The following is a 14870-nucleotide window of genomic DNA, read 5'->3' on the forward strand; positions in this document are numbered from 1 at the left end:
ACAGCATCTTTTGTCACATCACACAATTCTCTTCAGAAATGCAACAGACTACATTCTAGAAGCAGGGTTTTTTGTTTGTCTTTGTGGCTGTTTTTGTGTGTATTATGCTTTCCTTCCCATTGCTCCCGTGCAAGGTTTTTCCTTAAAAAAAAAATATATATAGGTATATACATAAAATAAAAAAAATGAGGACAGAAAGTTTATTCCAGCTTCTAAGCCAAATATGCCTGGGTTAAGTAGCTTTGTGTCTCTGCTCTCCCACCGACACAGGCCAGCGTGAGGTGACACGATGCTATAGAGCACATTGCTGGGGCTGAGGATAGGCCAGGAAGAAGTTTCCCATGGCCAGGCCCGGGCAGGCCCGCGCAAGGCCAATACCAGCGGCTCGGGCAAGGCCTAACGCGAGGCCTTCCCAACAACGGACTCCCGCGTCCCCGCCCCGCTCCGCCCCCGCTGCTGAGCCACGGCCGGTGCACCACGCGGTGCAGGGCGGGGCGGCCGTAGGGTATTTAAGGCACGGAGGCGGAGCTGTACCTTTCTGAGGGGAGCTGGTACGGCGTGAGGACGGTGAGCGGATGTGTCGGGCCGGGGGTCACGAGTGTCGGGGCGGCGCGGCTCGGTTCGGCCGGCCGGATTGCCGGCGTGGCGGTGGGCCTTGCGCGGTGTCCCGCCTGCTATCTCGGCCCGGCTCTCCCGCGGCCCTTCTCCGGGCGGCTCTCTTCCGGGCGGCTCTCCGCGTGCCTCTCCTGCCTGCTCTGCCCGCTCCTTCCCCTAAGCGGCCGCGACCGGGTTTCTGTATCGCTCCGAGAACCTGGAGCGCGGACGGAGCCCTGCGGGCGGCCTCAGCCCGGAGGCAGGACTGCGGCGTGAGAGCAGGCAGCGCTCCGAGGGGCTGCGGGCCTCTCCTGGCGTGGCGCGGTGCTCTCACCTGGGTGCTGCCCTTCCGTAGGGGTGAGGAGGGCAAAGCTGTCCATGGTGCAAACGGCAGAATGCTTTGAAGAGGCATTTCGGTCCGTTTTCATTGTGGACAGAAGAAGAGGGTTGGCTCGACGACTGCTGTGAAGCTGAAGTGCTGTTCTGCCATAGGAACTGGTCACTGTGTTGTAGGGTGAGTGCAGTGGTGGTGCTCTTGATGACTTCTCTAAATCTGAATGATATGGCAGCGGTGTCGAGTGTACTGTCAGCAAGTTTGCAGATGACATCAGGCTGCATGGTGCAGTTGATACACCGGAGGGAAAACATCCAGAGGGACCTGGAGAAGTGGGCCCATGTGAACCTAATGAGTTTCATCAAGGCCAAGTGCAGGGTGTTGCACTTGGATTGGGGCAGTTCTAGGTGTTTATACAGACTGGGGGAAGATCTTGTTGAATGTAGTCCTGCAGAGAAGGACTTGGGGGTCCTGGTAGATGAGAAGCTGGGTGAGGAGGCCATCTATAATTACATCCTGGGCTGCATTAAGAAAGGGGTGGCCAGCAGGGAGAGGGAGGTGATTGTCCTCTTCTACTTGGCTCTTGTGAGGCCCCAGCTGGAGTACTGCATCCAGGCCTGGATTCCCCAGTACAGGAAGGATGCAGAGCTTTTGGAGCAGGTCCAGAGGAGGGCCACTAAGATGATCAGAGAGCTGGAGCACCTCTCCTATGAGAAAAGGTTGAAGGAACTGGGCTTGTTTAACTTGGAGAAGAAAGGCTCTAGGGAGACCTCATTGTGGCCTTCCAGTACTTGAAGGGAGCATAGAAACAGGATGGGGTATGACTTGACAAGTGTGGATAGTGGTAGGACAAGGGTAATGGTTTTAAACTGAGACAGGGGAGGTTTAGTTTAGATACTAGGAGGAAGTTTTTCAGTCAGAGCGTGATGTACTGGCACAGGTTCCCAAAGAGGTTGTGGATGCCCCATCCCTGGAGGTATTCAAGGCCAGACTGGATGTGGCTCTGGGCAGCCTGGTCTGCTGGTTGGTGACCCTGCACATAGCAGGGGCTGAAACTAGATGATCTTTGAAGTCCTTTTCAATGCAGGCCATCCTGTGAGTCATATGTGTGCTTTAGCTGCATGTAAGTATGATGGCTTCTTTAGGGAAACCAGGCTGTGGTAGAAGGCAGTACTTCAACTTGGCTGTATCTGTGTAATCTTTTGAAAGGATTATAAGTTATCTCAGGCTTGGACCAGTTCATGATTTCTCCAGTGAGTAAAAGGACATCAGAGATTGGCGTGAATACAATCCTGACTGACAGAAAATGCATTCTATAAGTCTCTTACAGATCTGGGATAGTAGGATGTGCTGATATCACAGTATACTGTCTGGGACAGCTTGGTGTAGTGTTCATTTTGCTATGCAGAGCAGTCAGCTGTTCCTGAGATGAACAGTCAGATATTTTAATGACTATCATACTTGTCTTGTGACTTCCACATAGAAGTAGAAAGGCCTAAGGGCTCTGTGTTAAGCTGACTAAACAAGCTCTTGAATTGTAGCAGCTAGTGCTGCTGAACATACTTGCTTAGAGTAGCATGCAAATGTGGAGTTCTGCTTGTGGTCCAGGTGCGTTGGTTTCAGAGGCTGGATTGTAAAGCTCACTTTTTTCTGACTTGGAGCTGAGAAGGGAGAAGGTCTTGGATTTTTATCGTATGAGCTTCAGGTGGTACAAAAAAAAAGCCCTACAAAAAGAAGGAAGTGGTAGTGCTGGACTAGTTTCTGGCTCTGCTGGGGCTGATTTCTGTTCTTGTGACTTCACTCTGACCTCCTTTGGAAGTGTGAGTGGAAGGCTAGGACTTTCTTAAACTGCCTGCTTTCAGTGCTCAGAGGAGGTCAGATTTGAAGGAAAAAAAAAAAAAAGCACTTAGTGAACTTAGCTATGTTCAAGGCTCAAGATGAACTCTTATAATAAAACACAACTTCAGAGGGTGTGTTTCATTTGAGTAGTGCTTATCCTGTGTTTCTTTAGTTAAGTACATGAAGCATCTCTACAGACCAGCCTGCTCAGTTGTAATTCCCACAGTTTGTTTGCGGAGAGGCAAAGACAGTGGTGTTCAAGTTGAACATGCTTTGGTCACTTTGTGATTTCTTAAGAGGGAATGGCCTCAAGTTTTACATCTGTATGGCTTGATGTCTGGCATTAGCAGTTGAAAGTTGAAAGCCTTCTTTAGTGAAACCTCAGGAGGCTAAATTATTTTTGTCACATAATTTTTCAGCAACAGCATTCTGGTCAGAAGATGGCTGCTCTTGACATCCTCTTTAAATACATTGATGAACACCAAGACCTTTATGTTAAGGTAAGTTTTCTTTCACATTTGTGCTGTAGTACAGGCAGCTATGGGATACTGAAAGTTAAAAGGTGGCCAGCTTCAAGCTTGAGTTACACCAGTGTGGTGTGTCTAATAATGAAGTCAGGTAACTGGAAGGAGAGGGGTCAGGCAAAGGGTGTGACTGGTTTGAGCAACTCCCAGACAAGAAATATGTGGTGTTTAGCTCTCACTGATCTCACTTGAAGAAAGAGCAAAGGTGGTCTGATAGACACTAGTTGGTTCTGCTTGCTTGAGGAAAAGCAACCAGAGGCATAATGTGCACAAAATACCATAGCCTTAAATCTGCCTGCCTTATTTGCAGACTGTGCTAGGCTGGCAGTGGGGTGTGACTGTAGGAAAGTGAGATTTTAGAGAGGTTTTGAGTGTGATATCAGTATTCTGTTATGCAGATAATGGAGCTGTTATGCAGATAATGGAGTTGATTTGCCTCAAGTTTAAGCTTTAGTGATATTTCAGTCAATTTTAGTGTTAACAATGCCTTCCATCCAATGCATGGTGAAAACTGTAGTTTTTCTGTGTTTCTGCAGCGGCTGGCTGAGTGGGTGGCAATCCAGAGTGTGTCAGCATGGCCAGAGAAGAGGGCTGAAATCAAACATATGATGCAAGTTGCTGCAAAGGATATTGAGAGACTTGGAGGCACAGCTCAACTTATGGATATTGGGACACAAAAGGTATGTGAGCATCTGTCTTCTCAATAGAGTTCTTAAGCTGGTAAGATGTCTGCATGCAGAAGTGTGCTAGTTTCTGTAATTCCAGTGAGAAAGGTGCTCATACACTTCAAAGAATCACTTAATGTTATTTACCAGGGCTACAGTTACAATGAAAGAGTAGCGTAGATAATCTTATATCCTTTTAGATGCTGGGAATACAAACTGTGCAGCATCTAGCAGGTATCCCATTGGCATGTAGCATGCTGTTTAGACCCTATTTGTGAAGGTGTTCCATTTTGCTTATTTAAACTATGTGAAAATTTCTGAAAAACTACTTGATTTCATTGTCAGACAAAAGGGATGTTCACATGAGAACTTGCTGTGATTTCTGATAAAGACAAGGACATGGAGGTGCTGTAATCGCCTATAGCAAGTGGGATCTGCCTACAAGTTGCAGTCTGCTGGCCAGATTTATCTTGCAGCCAAGTGATATGCACAGTGCAATGTCTGCCTGAAGGCTGAGCTGCACAGGACTGGGGATACTTGGGCTTTTAGATGGGTAACTAATTCCTTGGTGTATGAGTATCTTCTGGACTAGATCACTACAGGAGCCTTGTGAGTTGTGACCTAGAAAAGCAGCAGTCTCATGAGACATGGGGTAAAGTCCTTCTGCAGTCTTAAGCTTCATGTTAAGACCTTTATTATGAAAAGTCTTGGGGTCCATATCAGTTAAGCATATTGTTACATGTTGGGCTGTGTGTTAAATCTTTTTAAATACTGATTGAACATGAAGAGAGCATCTGCAAAGAAAAATGTGATTTTTAACGACAGGCAGGTTTTGTCCCTTGGGCCCATAGACTGTAAATATGATACTGATTGAAGTTTCAGGTCTTCTGAAAGTCTTCTAAATAATAAATAATTCTTTCAGAAGGGTATTACACTTATTAAAATATTGCACTCGTCACTTGCCACATAGAGATGGATGCTTGAGAATGAACATATTCCTAACTTTCAGCTGTCTGGATTGCTTTTTCACATGAGAAATGTGTGTGGTGCTGAGAATAATTTCATCCTAGAGAACAATCCAGTTGATCTGCTCCTTTGAAGTTCCCAGTCACTCTGTTATGCAGAATGAGTCCCATGCTGAAGTTGTTAGATGAGCACTGTGATAGTGGCATTCAAAATGGAGTTGTACTGCAGCATCTGAATTTCAGAAGATGGTTATTGTAATTGGTACTAATGTCTGAAGGGTGAAATCTATGCCTACCAGAGGATTCTCTGAGCAGTTCTTGCTTCTGGCAACTTGAATACACTTATTTGTAGCACTGCAGATTCCAGCAAGACAGCATGCGACTTCTTGCCTCATCTTGAGGGGAAGAATTAACTCAGTTAACTTCAATTAACTCCCTGAGACAAACTTGCTCTGTTCGTTAGTGTTACTTTCTTGGGAGGTAAGAACTATTGCTTCTACAGCAATGAAGAACAGTGTAAAGCAATTGGCCAAGTTGCCTGACCCAACTGAAGTTTACTGCTGTACAGCAATTTGTACTAGTTACTGTAACTTCTTGCAATATTGTTTTAATCTCTTAAAGCTGCTATTGGCCAGGGACCTTGTAGCCAGCTGATAAAAATCTGAACTTAGAGCCCAGAAGTGATATCTGATGCTGCTTTTGATCTGCTGAACAGTTTCTAGGCGTATGTTCACCAATATGGATGTAAGTGCTGACTGAGAATAGCATGTGGTAATTGCTTATGGGTTACTCCAAGGAACTAGGCTAAATTTAGCTTTATCAGCACTGCCCTGCCATTCACTTAAAAGTGTAGGCTAGTATGGAGAAATAGAGCTGTTAAAGAAAGACCTTATGTGAGCATAGGCATGTTTTACTTGGTGATTTCAGTGTCAGGAAATCACTGTCATGAGATCTGTACTGTGGACAGGATGAAAGTGCAATGACAAGCAGTGCAGAATACTCTGAATGGAGTTCAGTACTGATGCTGAGGTAAGCATTAGATATGGCAGTTTGGCATGCAGATAGCTTGCTCTGCTAAAATCTAATGTAGGAGTGTTTAACATTTCTGGGCTTGGAAACACTTTGACTCTTTCTCAGACTTGTAAGGAATTCTTTTCTGACATGATTCTGTGATGCTTTCACAGACACATTCTGCTTCTTGCAGTCAGGTTAAGTAGCTTAGTTTTGTTTCTCTGTCTGTAGAGGTTATGAGATTAGAGGTGTAGTGTTAAAGTCATTCATTTATGTGATGTAATTGTGTCACTGAAATTCTATACTGTGTTTAAAAAAAAAAACTCCTGCCACCTTTTTTAGCTGCCTGATGGATCAGAGATCCCCCTACCTCCAATTATTCTGGGAAAGCTTGGCTCAGATCCACACAAAAAGACTGTGTGTGTGTATGGGCACCTAGATGTTCAGCCAGCAGCACTGGAGGACGGCTGGGACAGTGAACCCTTTACACTGGTAGAAAGAGATGGTAAGAGCACTGACTTCAGAAATGGAGCTTTTATTTAGCTGGTATTCCTTAATTATTCTAGAGTCATACCCTTAGTAGGAAGGGAGAACTCTTAATGTAACTGAAAAGATGCAGGGGAAAGTAGTCGACAATAGAGATATAAAATTTCAGCTGCTCTTAGTTTTTCTGGTTTTTAAGTTGTACCTACATGCTCTCCTCTCTGTAACTACAATGAAGTTATAACTGTTGCCCTCAATGGTTAAAAACAAAACAACTTGTCAGAAACCTTCTGTGTGCTAGTTTTGTACCTTTCAGAACTTGCAGCCTGAGAGGTCATGCCAGACTGAGATTTTGAACCACTGCAGGGGGCAGTATCTCAACACTACTTCCTTACTTCTGGAGAGAGAGGAGCGATACAGCAACCTGCATGGTTTGCTTTGTGTACTGTGCTCCAGTGAGTACACAAGCTTTTTGAGAGAGCCAGTAGCCAGAGAAGTGTTCATCTCCAGTAATGGGGGTGAAAAAAATCATGCAGTAAGTTATGTTTAAACAACATGTTTCCTGTAGCCAAGCGGAAAGTAAAACCTGAAAAAAAAATTTCTTGTATTGCATAAGCATTAATCATTGCCAAGAAGTGTTTGTGGTAACTGGTATTTGTAGCAGGGCACTAGGTAATAGGTAGCAGAATCAAAATTAAAAGATTAGATTGTTATCCCATAGTAAAAGCTAGACTTGCCTCAGGCAGTGGCTTATCTCTGTGCAGCCTGGCAGTGTAGGTGTTGTATTCCCCAATGGCTCCTTACCTTGCGGCCTCTGGTATGGTCTGGTGCTGTGGTTATACAGCTTAGGGGTTGTAGCCAGTACTTAGGAGTTGCAACAGTATCTGCCTCTGATCCCACTGCCGCTTCCTGGGACTTTCTATTGCCTGTAGAACTTCTCTGACTAGTTTTCTGGTATTCAGGAAACTGGTCGCTATTGAAGTCTTATTCTTCAAATAAAGAATTATTGAATCAATGCTGGTTAAGTTTCTATTAAAAGGAGATGGATTGTTTCTATATGTTTACTGATGTAATTGTAGAAAATGGTATTAATGGAAAGGGTATGGAAATGAATTAGTCCAAGGCAGTAGCATCTCTTCTAGGTTTTTTTGTTCTACCCAGGTAGCAGCTCATGGAAGAGGTGGGGTAGCTCTGAAGGTGAATTAACTACTGCAGTACCTACCCCACTGCATGAGTGTATGAAGTAGGATAATAAAACTGCTATTTCAGAAGGATCTCATAGAAAAGTTAGTGTAAGTGGCACTAAAAGGCTTATCCAGAAAGATATTTTCTTCTACAATTAAGAGATGATAAACTTCATTCTGATTTTCTCTGTTCTGGTTAATTTGTCTGATTTCTGCAGGAAAGCTGTATGGGAGAGGATCAACAGATGACAAAGGTCCAGTGCTTGCCTGGCTGAATGCCTTGGAGGCTTATCAGAAAACTAATCAGGTGTGTGCCCAGTATGTATTCTGTCGTTTTTGCATACAGCTGAGTCTAGCAATAAATGTTAGCCAAGCCACAAGCCTGAGACCTGTTTGTTCAGCTGATTGAAGGAATGATGCAACAGTCCTGTAAATTTCCTAACTTCCTGGTAGAACTGAATTGACTTGCTTACCAGTTGGTTTTGTAGATGGCTTGGGTTGCACTTAAAACATTTTTGCTTTAAAGAAATACGTAGGAAGGAAAATATATATGCAGTCATCTGGAGTAGGAGTAATAATTGACTTGCATGAAGGCATGTCAAATTAGCCTGGCCTTCAGCAAAGCTTAATGTCTCACTGCCACTGAATTCTAAGAAAAGATTAACATGGTATCACGAACTTGGGAGCTTTCCTATTTCTGTGAAAGAAAAAGTGCAATCAGAAATAAAGTAGTTATCTTGAGCTATCTTGTAAGACTGATTATTACTGGGATAAGAGCTAGCAATTCTCTAGTGCTTCTAGAATATGGTAGGCTGGTCAGACAAGGTAGCTCTGACTTGTCCTGTAGCAGGCTATTTTTATGCTTAACTAATTTTTCTAGTCCTGTGATTTACCTCTGGCAGCTGTTCTGTTGCTTTTCCACAGTTAAGAGGATTAGGAACCAGTTGGTCTAGTGCTTAGTTAAAACTTTTTTGAAGAGTTTGGATTCCATCAAATGAAAGGTAGCACAAGTGCCTTTGATTTAAGTGCATCTGTACTTTGTAAAACAGACTTTGAATATAATTAATGTATTCAGCCTCTGTAGAACTAAGCTACCCTTGTACTTTTTAGTTATGTGATAGATGTAAAATTACTGGTCACTGAAGGAATTGAATGTTTTCCTATACTTAATCTGTTCTTGTTCATTTTCAAAGGAATTTCCAGTAAATATTAAGTTCTGCCTAGAGGGTATGGAGGAATCAGGGTCAGAAGGCCTTGATGAACTGATTTTTGCTCAGCGTGATGCTTTCTTCAAAGATGTGGATTATATTTGCATTTCTGACAACTACTGGCTAGGCAAGAATAAACCTTGTATCACCTATGGCTTGAGGGGTATTTGCTACTACTTCATAGAGGTAAGTTCTGAAATACATGGCCAGGCTAGTACTATAGAGCTAAATTTTCTATTAGAAAATCCAGGTTTTTCAAGCCAATAGGTTTTCCTCAGAAATGATAGGACTGACTGGGTAGATAGAACAGGTTCTACCATAATCATCTGAATAATCTGAATAATTCCTTTTAGTATCCTATATGATATTTGGACAAGAAGGGTTAACTTTCAGCTATCCAAGAGCTTCACTGGAAGGTTATCTCATGGCATGTATCTTCATCCAGATACTTCTGTGAGTAAAGAAGTCACCTCTGAAGTCTCCAGGATTGGGGCAGTCCGTAGTAGGAGCTTGCATAGGAGCTTCCTATTGCACTGACAAAGCAATAGGAAGCATATCTGCTCAAATGCTGAATGGTCAGCTTTCAAAAACAGATGCGTTCTCAAAATGCATGCAACAAAAATCTAGGATAGAAATCTATGCAGTTTTCATTGTTTTGATGTTAAAATTAACCTGAATCTCATAATTCATCTCTAACCAGGTCGAATGCAGTGACAAAGATCTTCACTCTGGAGTTTATGGTGGCTCAATACATGAGGCCATGACGGATCTCATTGCTTTAATGGGTAAGAAAAAGCAAATTTCAGTGAATGCATCTAAAGTGGGAGGAAGCCCCATTAAAACAGGGGGGCATTCCTAAGCACTGGTTACACTCCATTTGTTATGGAGAGCCGATGGAGCTGTGCTTACCAGGATAAGTGTAAAATAAAGTGATACCTTAGATACAGAAACAGTGAGGAAGGTCTATCCAAGCTTCTCTTAAAACCTTGTACATTTCTGTGCTAGTTTAATCAGCTCTTCCCTGCAAACTCTTCTGTGGATGCCATATTGAGCTCCTTGAGCAGTCCTGTCTTCAAACAGCCAGCTAAACACATAGCAGTAGGTTTATGTCTAGGTGCAAGAACGTACAGGTTTTTGGATAGCTGCAAAATCCATCAGTGCCCTTTATGTTTTGTGGAAAAGACCCTGGGAGGTGGAGAGAAGTTTCATTACACTTACAGATATTTTCAGAAGACTGACTGCTACTTCCCACAGAAACTGTTCCCCCATAATGGCATTTATTTCTTCTGGTTAAATCCTGATCTGAAGTGCTTTCTGTTTACAGGTTCTCTCATAGACAAGAAAGGGAAAATCCTCATTCCAGGCATTAATGAAGCAGTGGCATCTGTTACTGATGAGGAGCTGGCCATTTATGAGAAAATTGATTTTGACCTAGAAGAATATGCGAAAGATGTAGGAGCAACAAAACTATTGCATGATACAAAGGTATACTGTACTCCTGCATGCCCTGGTTAGCTTGTAAGTTCAGACAAACTGTATAGCTAATTGCATACTTAATACTATCAGTTCCTCTACAAAGTGTGCACTTGGAAACTTTGTCTAGGTTATCCTGTATTTAAAGCAAGCAGTCTAGGCAATATGAAAGCTGCTCCTAAGTTGTTCCTTACTCACGTGTAAATAGCATTTCAAACTTGTATGGAACTTTCCTATCTAATGCTGTCCTCTTAAAGCTAGATAAGAACAGTTAGCACAAGAGAAATGTTTCCTGGAGTCAAATGCTATGTCTGCACTAAGCATCTGACTTAATGAATCTTTGTAGAAAGTTCAGTGGGTTATCTGAAACTGAGTTTCTTATGTAGTTGAATCTTCTCATTAGGTAAGAAAACAGTTTAACTGTGATCTTAAGGTTGACATGCAGAACATCTTCCTAGTCTTAGCAAGCAAGGACCTTTCTGTCGGCTGCTGAAATCTTTGGCCAGGCTCAAGTTCAGTATATGCACGTCTTTTGTTTCTCAAATCTTCATCCCATGAGTTCTCTAAATGAATGCCAGAAAATACAAGGTACAAGTAGTGTATACTAATGTTTAAAATCTGAGCTATAGATGTAAATCTATCATAACATGCTGAAGGAAGTGTTGTAAAAGACAAGTTTACACATGCAGGTCTGTCTTTTCTCCTGGTAGTATCAGGAGAGGACTTCAGACTGAACTGAAGTAGCTGTAAGTAACAATTTTATATGCTCGGTGTTGTTTCTACATGCAGGAGTTTATACCAACTGAGAGCACACAGACTTTATTGTTTAGTCTTTCTCTATAAAGTAATGGATGAAATATAACTTGTATATAAGGAGTTGGCATGGTGCCCTTCACTTAAGGTACTAAAACTGTTCTGTCTTAGCTAGACTGAAATCCTGGTGTAATTCATGGAGAGAATTCAAAGTTAATGTGCGCAAGGAATGTTTTGAGGCTAAAGGGAGATGAGAAGGCTTGTAAATCTCCAGGTGAGGAACTGCATGCTCGAAAGTTTTGGGAAGTGATAGTTCTGCTCAAGAATAGAGGCAGGCTGTACCTGGCACAAAACAAATTTGGCATTAAAGCCCACAAAATTAAGTCTCCCTAACCTCTGCAGTGTAATTCAGCTTTGAGTTACTGTAGTTGTCTGCCCAGGACACAAATGTGTTGAATTCACAGTGTCCAGTGTACTGAACTGTGTCCAAGGCAACAAGGAGGAAATGTGTATCTGAAATGGCCTTGTGATAGTAGGTAGTAGTGCTCATGTCAGTGACCTTGGAGTTCAGTCAGTTTAATACAGCTGGTACTGTCAACAGCTAAAGGAGGAGCATGCTGTGTGCCTCAGTTGGCAGCAGTGAGGCTTTTATGAAGTTTCTGATCTTTGTTAGTGTGTGACTCAGTATTGAAGACGTGCCTGACTTAATGCTGTGGGGACCAGAACTTAGTGTGCTTCTTATCGTGCTTGAGCATCTTTATAAATGTATTTGTATTCTTTTCAGAAGCAGAATGGGCATGTCCAGTAAGTTCTGCAGAACTAGGTGAAAGCCAAACTAGAGTTACTGAAAAATCTCTGTAGTTGCTGAAAGCCAGCTCTTCTATTTAAATGTGCTCTATAGAATTGTTGGTTTCTGTTTGCAATTGAGTGGTCTTGGTTGAGGTGCACTTCTCCATGTCAGAGAGCAAAGCACTGTTCTTTGCAAGTCTTTAATAGAGCTCCCCCAAGTCAATCTCATCATCTGTCAAAACTTGATGTGACCTTACATTAATTCCTTTGCTTCTACAGAGAGATATCCTTATGCATAGATGGAGATATCCTTCCTTGTCTCTCCATGGAATTGAAGGAGCCTTCTCAGCCTCTGGTGCCAAGACTGTGATTCCTAGGAAAGTGATTGGCAAGTTCTCAATCAGACTTGTGCCAAACATGACTCCTGAAGAGGTCACCAACCATGTATGTTGAGATGGATTAATGATCTCTAAAAGCCTCTCAGCTTCTTTTCTCCGTATCTGGGAGGAAAAATGTTTGTGGTTTCTGAAACAGTTCTGTTTTCTGTGCTACAGTCTTCCCTGTCTGCCCCTCAGCTCAGGTATTTGAGGGAATGAGTGTAGTACCACACTGAACTGTTGTGGCCTTGGTCTCTGCTTTCTCTCAGCTAACTTGAAGATGCAGCTGAGAACTGAATGCTGATTGAACTGTGGGGCACTTGACCTACCACAAGGGTCTATTCAAAAGTGTAAGAGTTTAGCATAGTGACTGTTTTACAGTAGTGCTTTTACTTGCCTGATGGAGATATTCTGACTGCAGAATTACATAGTAATATGAGATTATAGTAATATGAAAGCTATTGCTGCATGCAGTTGTGACCTGCGAGTCTCCAGGATGCTTTTAGTATACTGTCTTCACCAGTGTTCATACATGTAACAGTAAAATAAGGATACTTGATTTTTTTTTTTTTTTTTCCTATAGGTTAAAGATTACCTGAGCAAACAGTTTGCGAAGCTGCAGAGCCCTAACAAATTCAAGGTATACTTAGGCCATGGTGGAAAACCCTGGGTGTCAGACTTTGATCATCCGCACTACATGGCTGGCAGAAGGGCCATGAAGACAGGTCAGTGGGTTTTCCACTTGTATTGGGAAGTATTCTTGTTCCAGCACCTCAAGAAATACTGTGGAGGTCATGTTTGTGGAATATTTGTGGTGTCTTACTTGGGTGATACATTTGACTTGCTGAGTAAGAAAGCATCTCATGTGCCATCCTTAATTTTGAAGTACAGGATGGAGGAAAAGTTACTATCAAGCTCATTCCAATACATGGAACAAGTCTGGCATGGTGTTGCTCTTAGATAAGGATGCAAATGTCAGTAGTTCAGACAATTTACATTATCAAAGCCCTCAAAGCTTATGCATTCTGGCATCCTTAGCTGTAGGTAGGATAACAAGGGCAAATCTGATTTCTGTTGAAGTTCATAAACCATATGAAATTGGCAGTACTCCAGCACTATATCTGGGGTGGAACTCCACAGTTCTGTTACTTTTGCAGCCTATCAGAGAAGCTTTAGAAAAGGTACAATTTCAAACTGACTAGAGTATCACTTTGTTCTAGTTTTTGGAGTTGAACCAGACCTGACAAGGGAGGGAGGAAGCATTCCTGTTACCCTCACTTTCCAAGAAGCAACAGGCAAGAATGTCATGCTGCTTCCTGTTGGAGCTGCAGATGATGGTGCCCACTCTCAAAATGAGAAACTGAATAGGTAAGAATATTTATCCCTGTGCCAGACTGAGTTGTGCCTGTGGGTCTTTTTGTGTATAATGAAAATAACTAAGGCAAATCAAGTGCTTCAAGTGTTAGGAAGACATCCTTAGTGGAGGATGGCTGAGTGGGTGGTTGTGCTAACTGGTCTGTAGCTGAATTGTTAAGTCCTTACTGCTTCTGGCTGTGCATGCTTGCAACAAGTAACTTCTCATAGTTCAGCCCAGGGCTGGGCTGCTCTGTCTTACCTCATGGGTGACATTTCTGTCTTGCCAAGGGAAATGCAAGCAGGTTGGGAATAGTCTGTTTCCTGCCACAGTTTTGCTTGTAGCATCTGTTGTTGACAGAGGGCTAATGCTGCAGCATGCACAACTGCTAGGAAAGCAGCTCAAACTACAGTAGTGCTGATGGAAGCTGTCTTTACAGGTACAACTACATTCAGGGAGTGAAGATGCTTGGTGCATACCTCTATGAAGTTTCACAACTGAAGAACTAAGACATCTTACCTTCTGGCTTGTGATTCAGAAGTCTGACTTTTCTTAGGAAACAGCATCTATTAATTCTTACATGGCTCCCCTTTTCCACCAACACTCCACAACTTTGGAGAAGAGGGGAGCATGCCGTTCTACTTAAGAAACAAACATTGTAAACAAAAAATCTTCAAATGCTTCAAATGACAGACTATTTCCTATTTGTCCAGTAGTCCTGAAAGGCATCTTTCTTCTCTGCATCACTTCAAAGTTCTGGCTTGCTATACTCATCTACTTTTCCTGTAATGCAGGAGGAACTGGGTGCTCTCAACTGTTTCAGCAGCCACATTAGCTGCAGAACTGTTGGCCAGGTTTAAGGTACTTTTTCCAAGACTTTGAAGATATATGTTCTGGAAGTAGTCACAGTGACAGATTAGGGGCTATACTGGAGTGTGCTCAAGCTGTAGCATGGCATCTGTCTTCCTAAAGGATTTGGAAGAGTAGTTTGTCTTACGGTTTATACCTGCCTGCAGGTTTCAATTCTCACTGCAGTAGGTTGTAACAAAATTCACTGTGATAATGACTACTGGTCATCTTTGTAAAGCTGCCTTTGTACTCCCTAAAAAGGACAATAAATAATCATGCTCTAGTATTTGGCTCTGTTTCTGAGGATAAAGTTATGACTTGGGAGGAACGTTTCTGTGACTATTGAGGCAGATGGATACAGACTGTACTTGCTGGGAGACAATTTTATTGCTGAGTACTTTTAAGTTCTATAGCAGCTAGCTGATGTGAAGCTCATGTTGCAGAATCTTACCCATCTGAGAGAAAACG

The 14870-nt window shown here is 42.7% G+C and overlaps 1 protein-coding gene across 2 annotated transcripts; it reads left to right on the forward strand.

Moving 5' to 3' along the window:
* The first annotated feature begins 486 nt into the window (after positions 1–486).
* Positions 487–14688, forward strand: CNDP2 (carnosine dipeptidase 2). 2 transcript variants are annotated; one of them, XM_042840115.1, is made up of 13 exons: positions 528–567; positions 950–1108; positions 3187–3267; positions 3828–3971; positions 6275–6437; positions 7818–7906; positions 8793–8993; positions 9508–9592; positions 10132–10292; positions 12102–12266; positions 12783–12924; positions 13420–13567; positions 13993–14688. In XM_042840115.1, the coding sequence occupies exons 3-13, from the start codon at positions 3208–3210 to the stop codon at positions 14060–14062; spliced, it is 1428 nt and encodes a 475-aa protein (XP_042696049.1). In that variant the 5' UTR covers positions 528–567; positions 950–1108; positions 3187–3207; the 3' UTR covers positions 14063–14688. The 2 variants fall into 2 exon arrangements, with proteins under 2 accessions (XP_042696047.1, XP_042696049.1); XM_042840113.1 differs by lacking the exon at positions 950–1108 and having other exon boundaries at positions 487–567.
* The last annotated feature ends 182 nt before the right edge of the window (positions 14689–14870 follow it).

This window comes from Centrocercus urophasianus, unplaced genomic scaffold (assembly GCF_019232065.1).
Source record: "Centrocercus urophasianus isolate 14NV4802_14NV808 unplaced genomic scaffold, USGS_Curo_1.0 seq_11, whole genome shotgun sequence".
Taxonomy (NCBI): Eukaryota; Metazoa; Chordata; class Aves; order Galliformes; family Phasianidae; genus Centrocercus; species Centrocercus urophasianus.

Bases quoted from the DNA above. Each gene is read 5' to 3' on its own strand.
- CNDP2 (XM_042840113.1), top strand. From the start codon at position 3,208: ATGGCTGCTCTTGACATCCTCTTTAAATACATTGATGAACACCAAGAC. The intron at 10,293-12,101 runs GTATACTGTACT...TTGCTTCTACAG, and splicing joins AACTATTGCATGATACAAAG to AGAGATATCCTTATGCATAG. The intron at 12,267-12,782 runs GTATGTTGAGAT...TTTTTCCTATAG, and splicing joins CTGAAGAGGTCACCAACCAT to GTTAAAGATTACCTGAGCAA.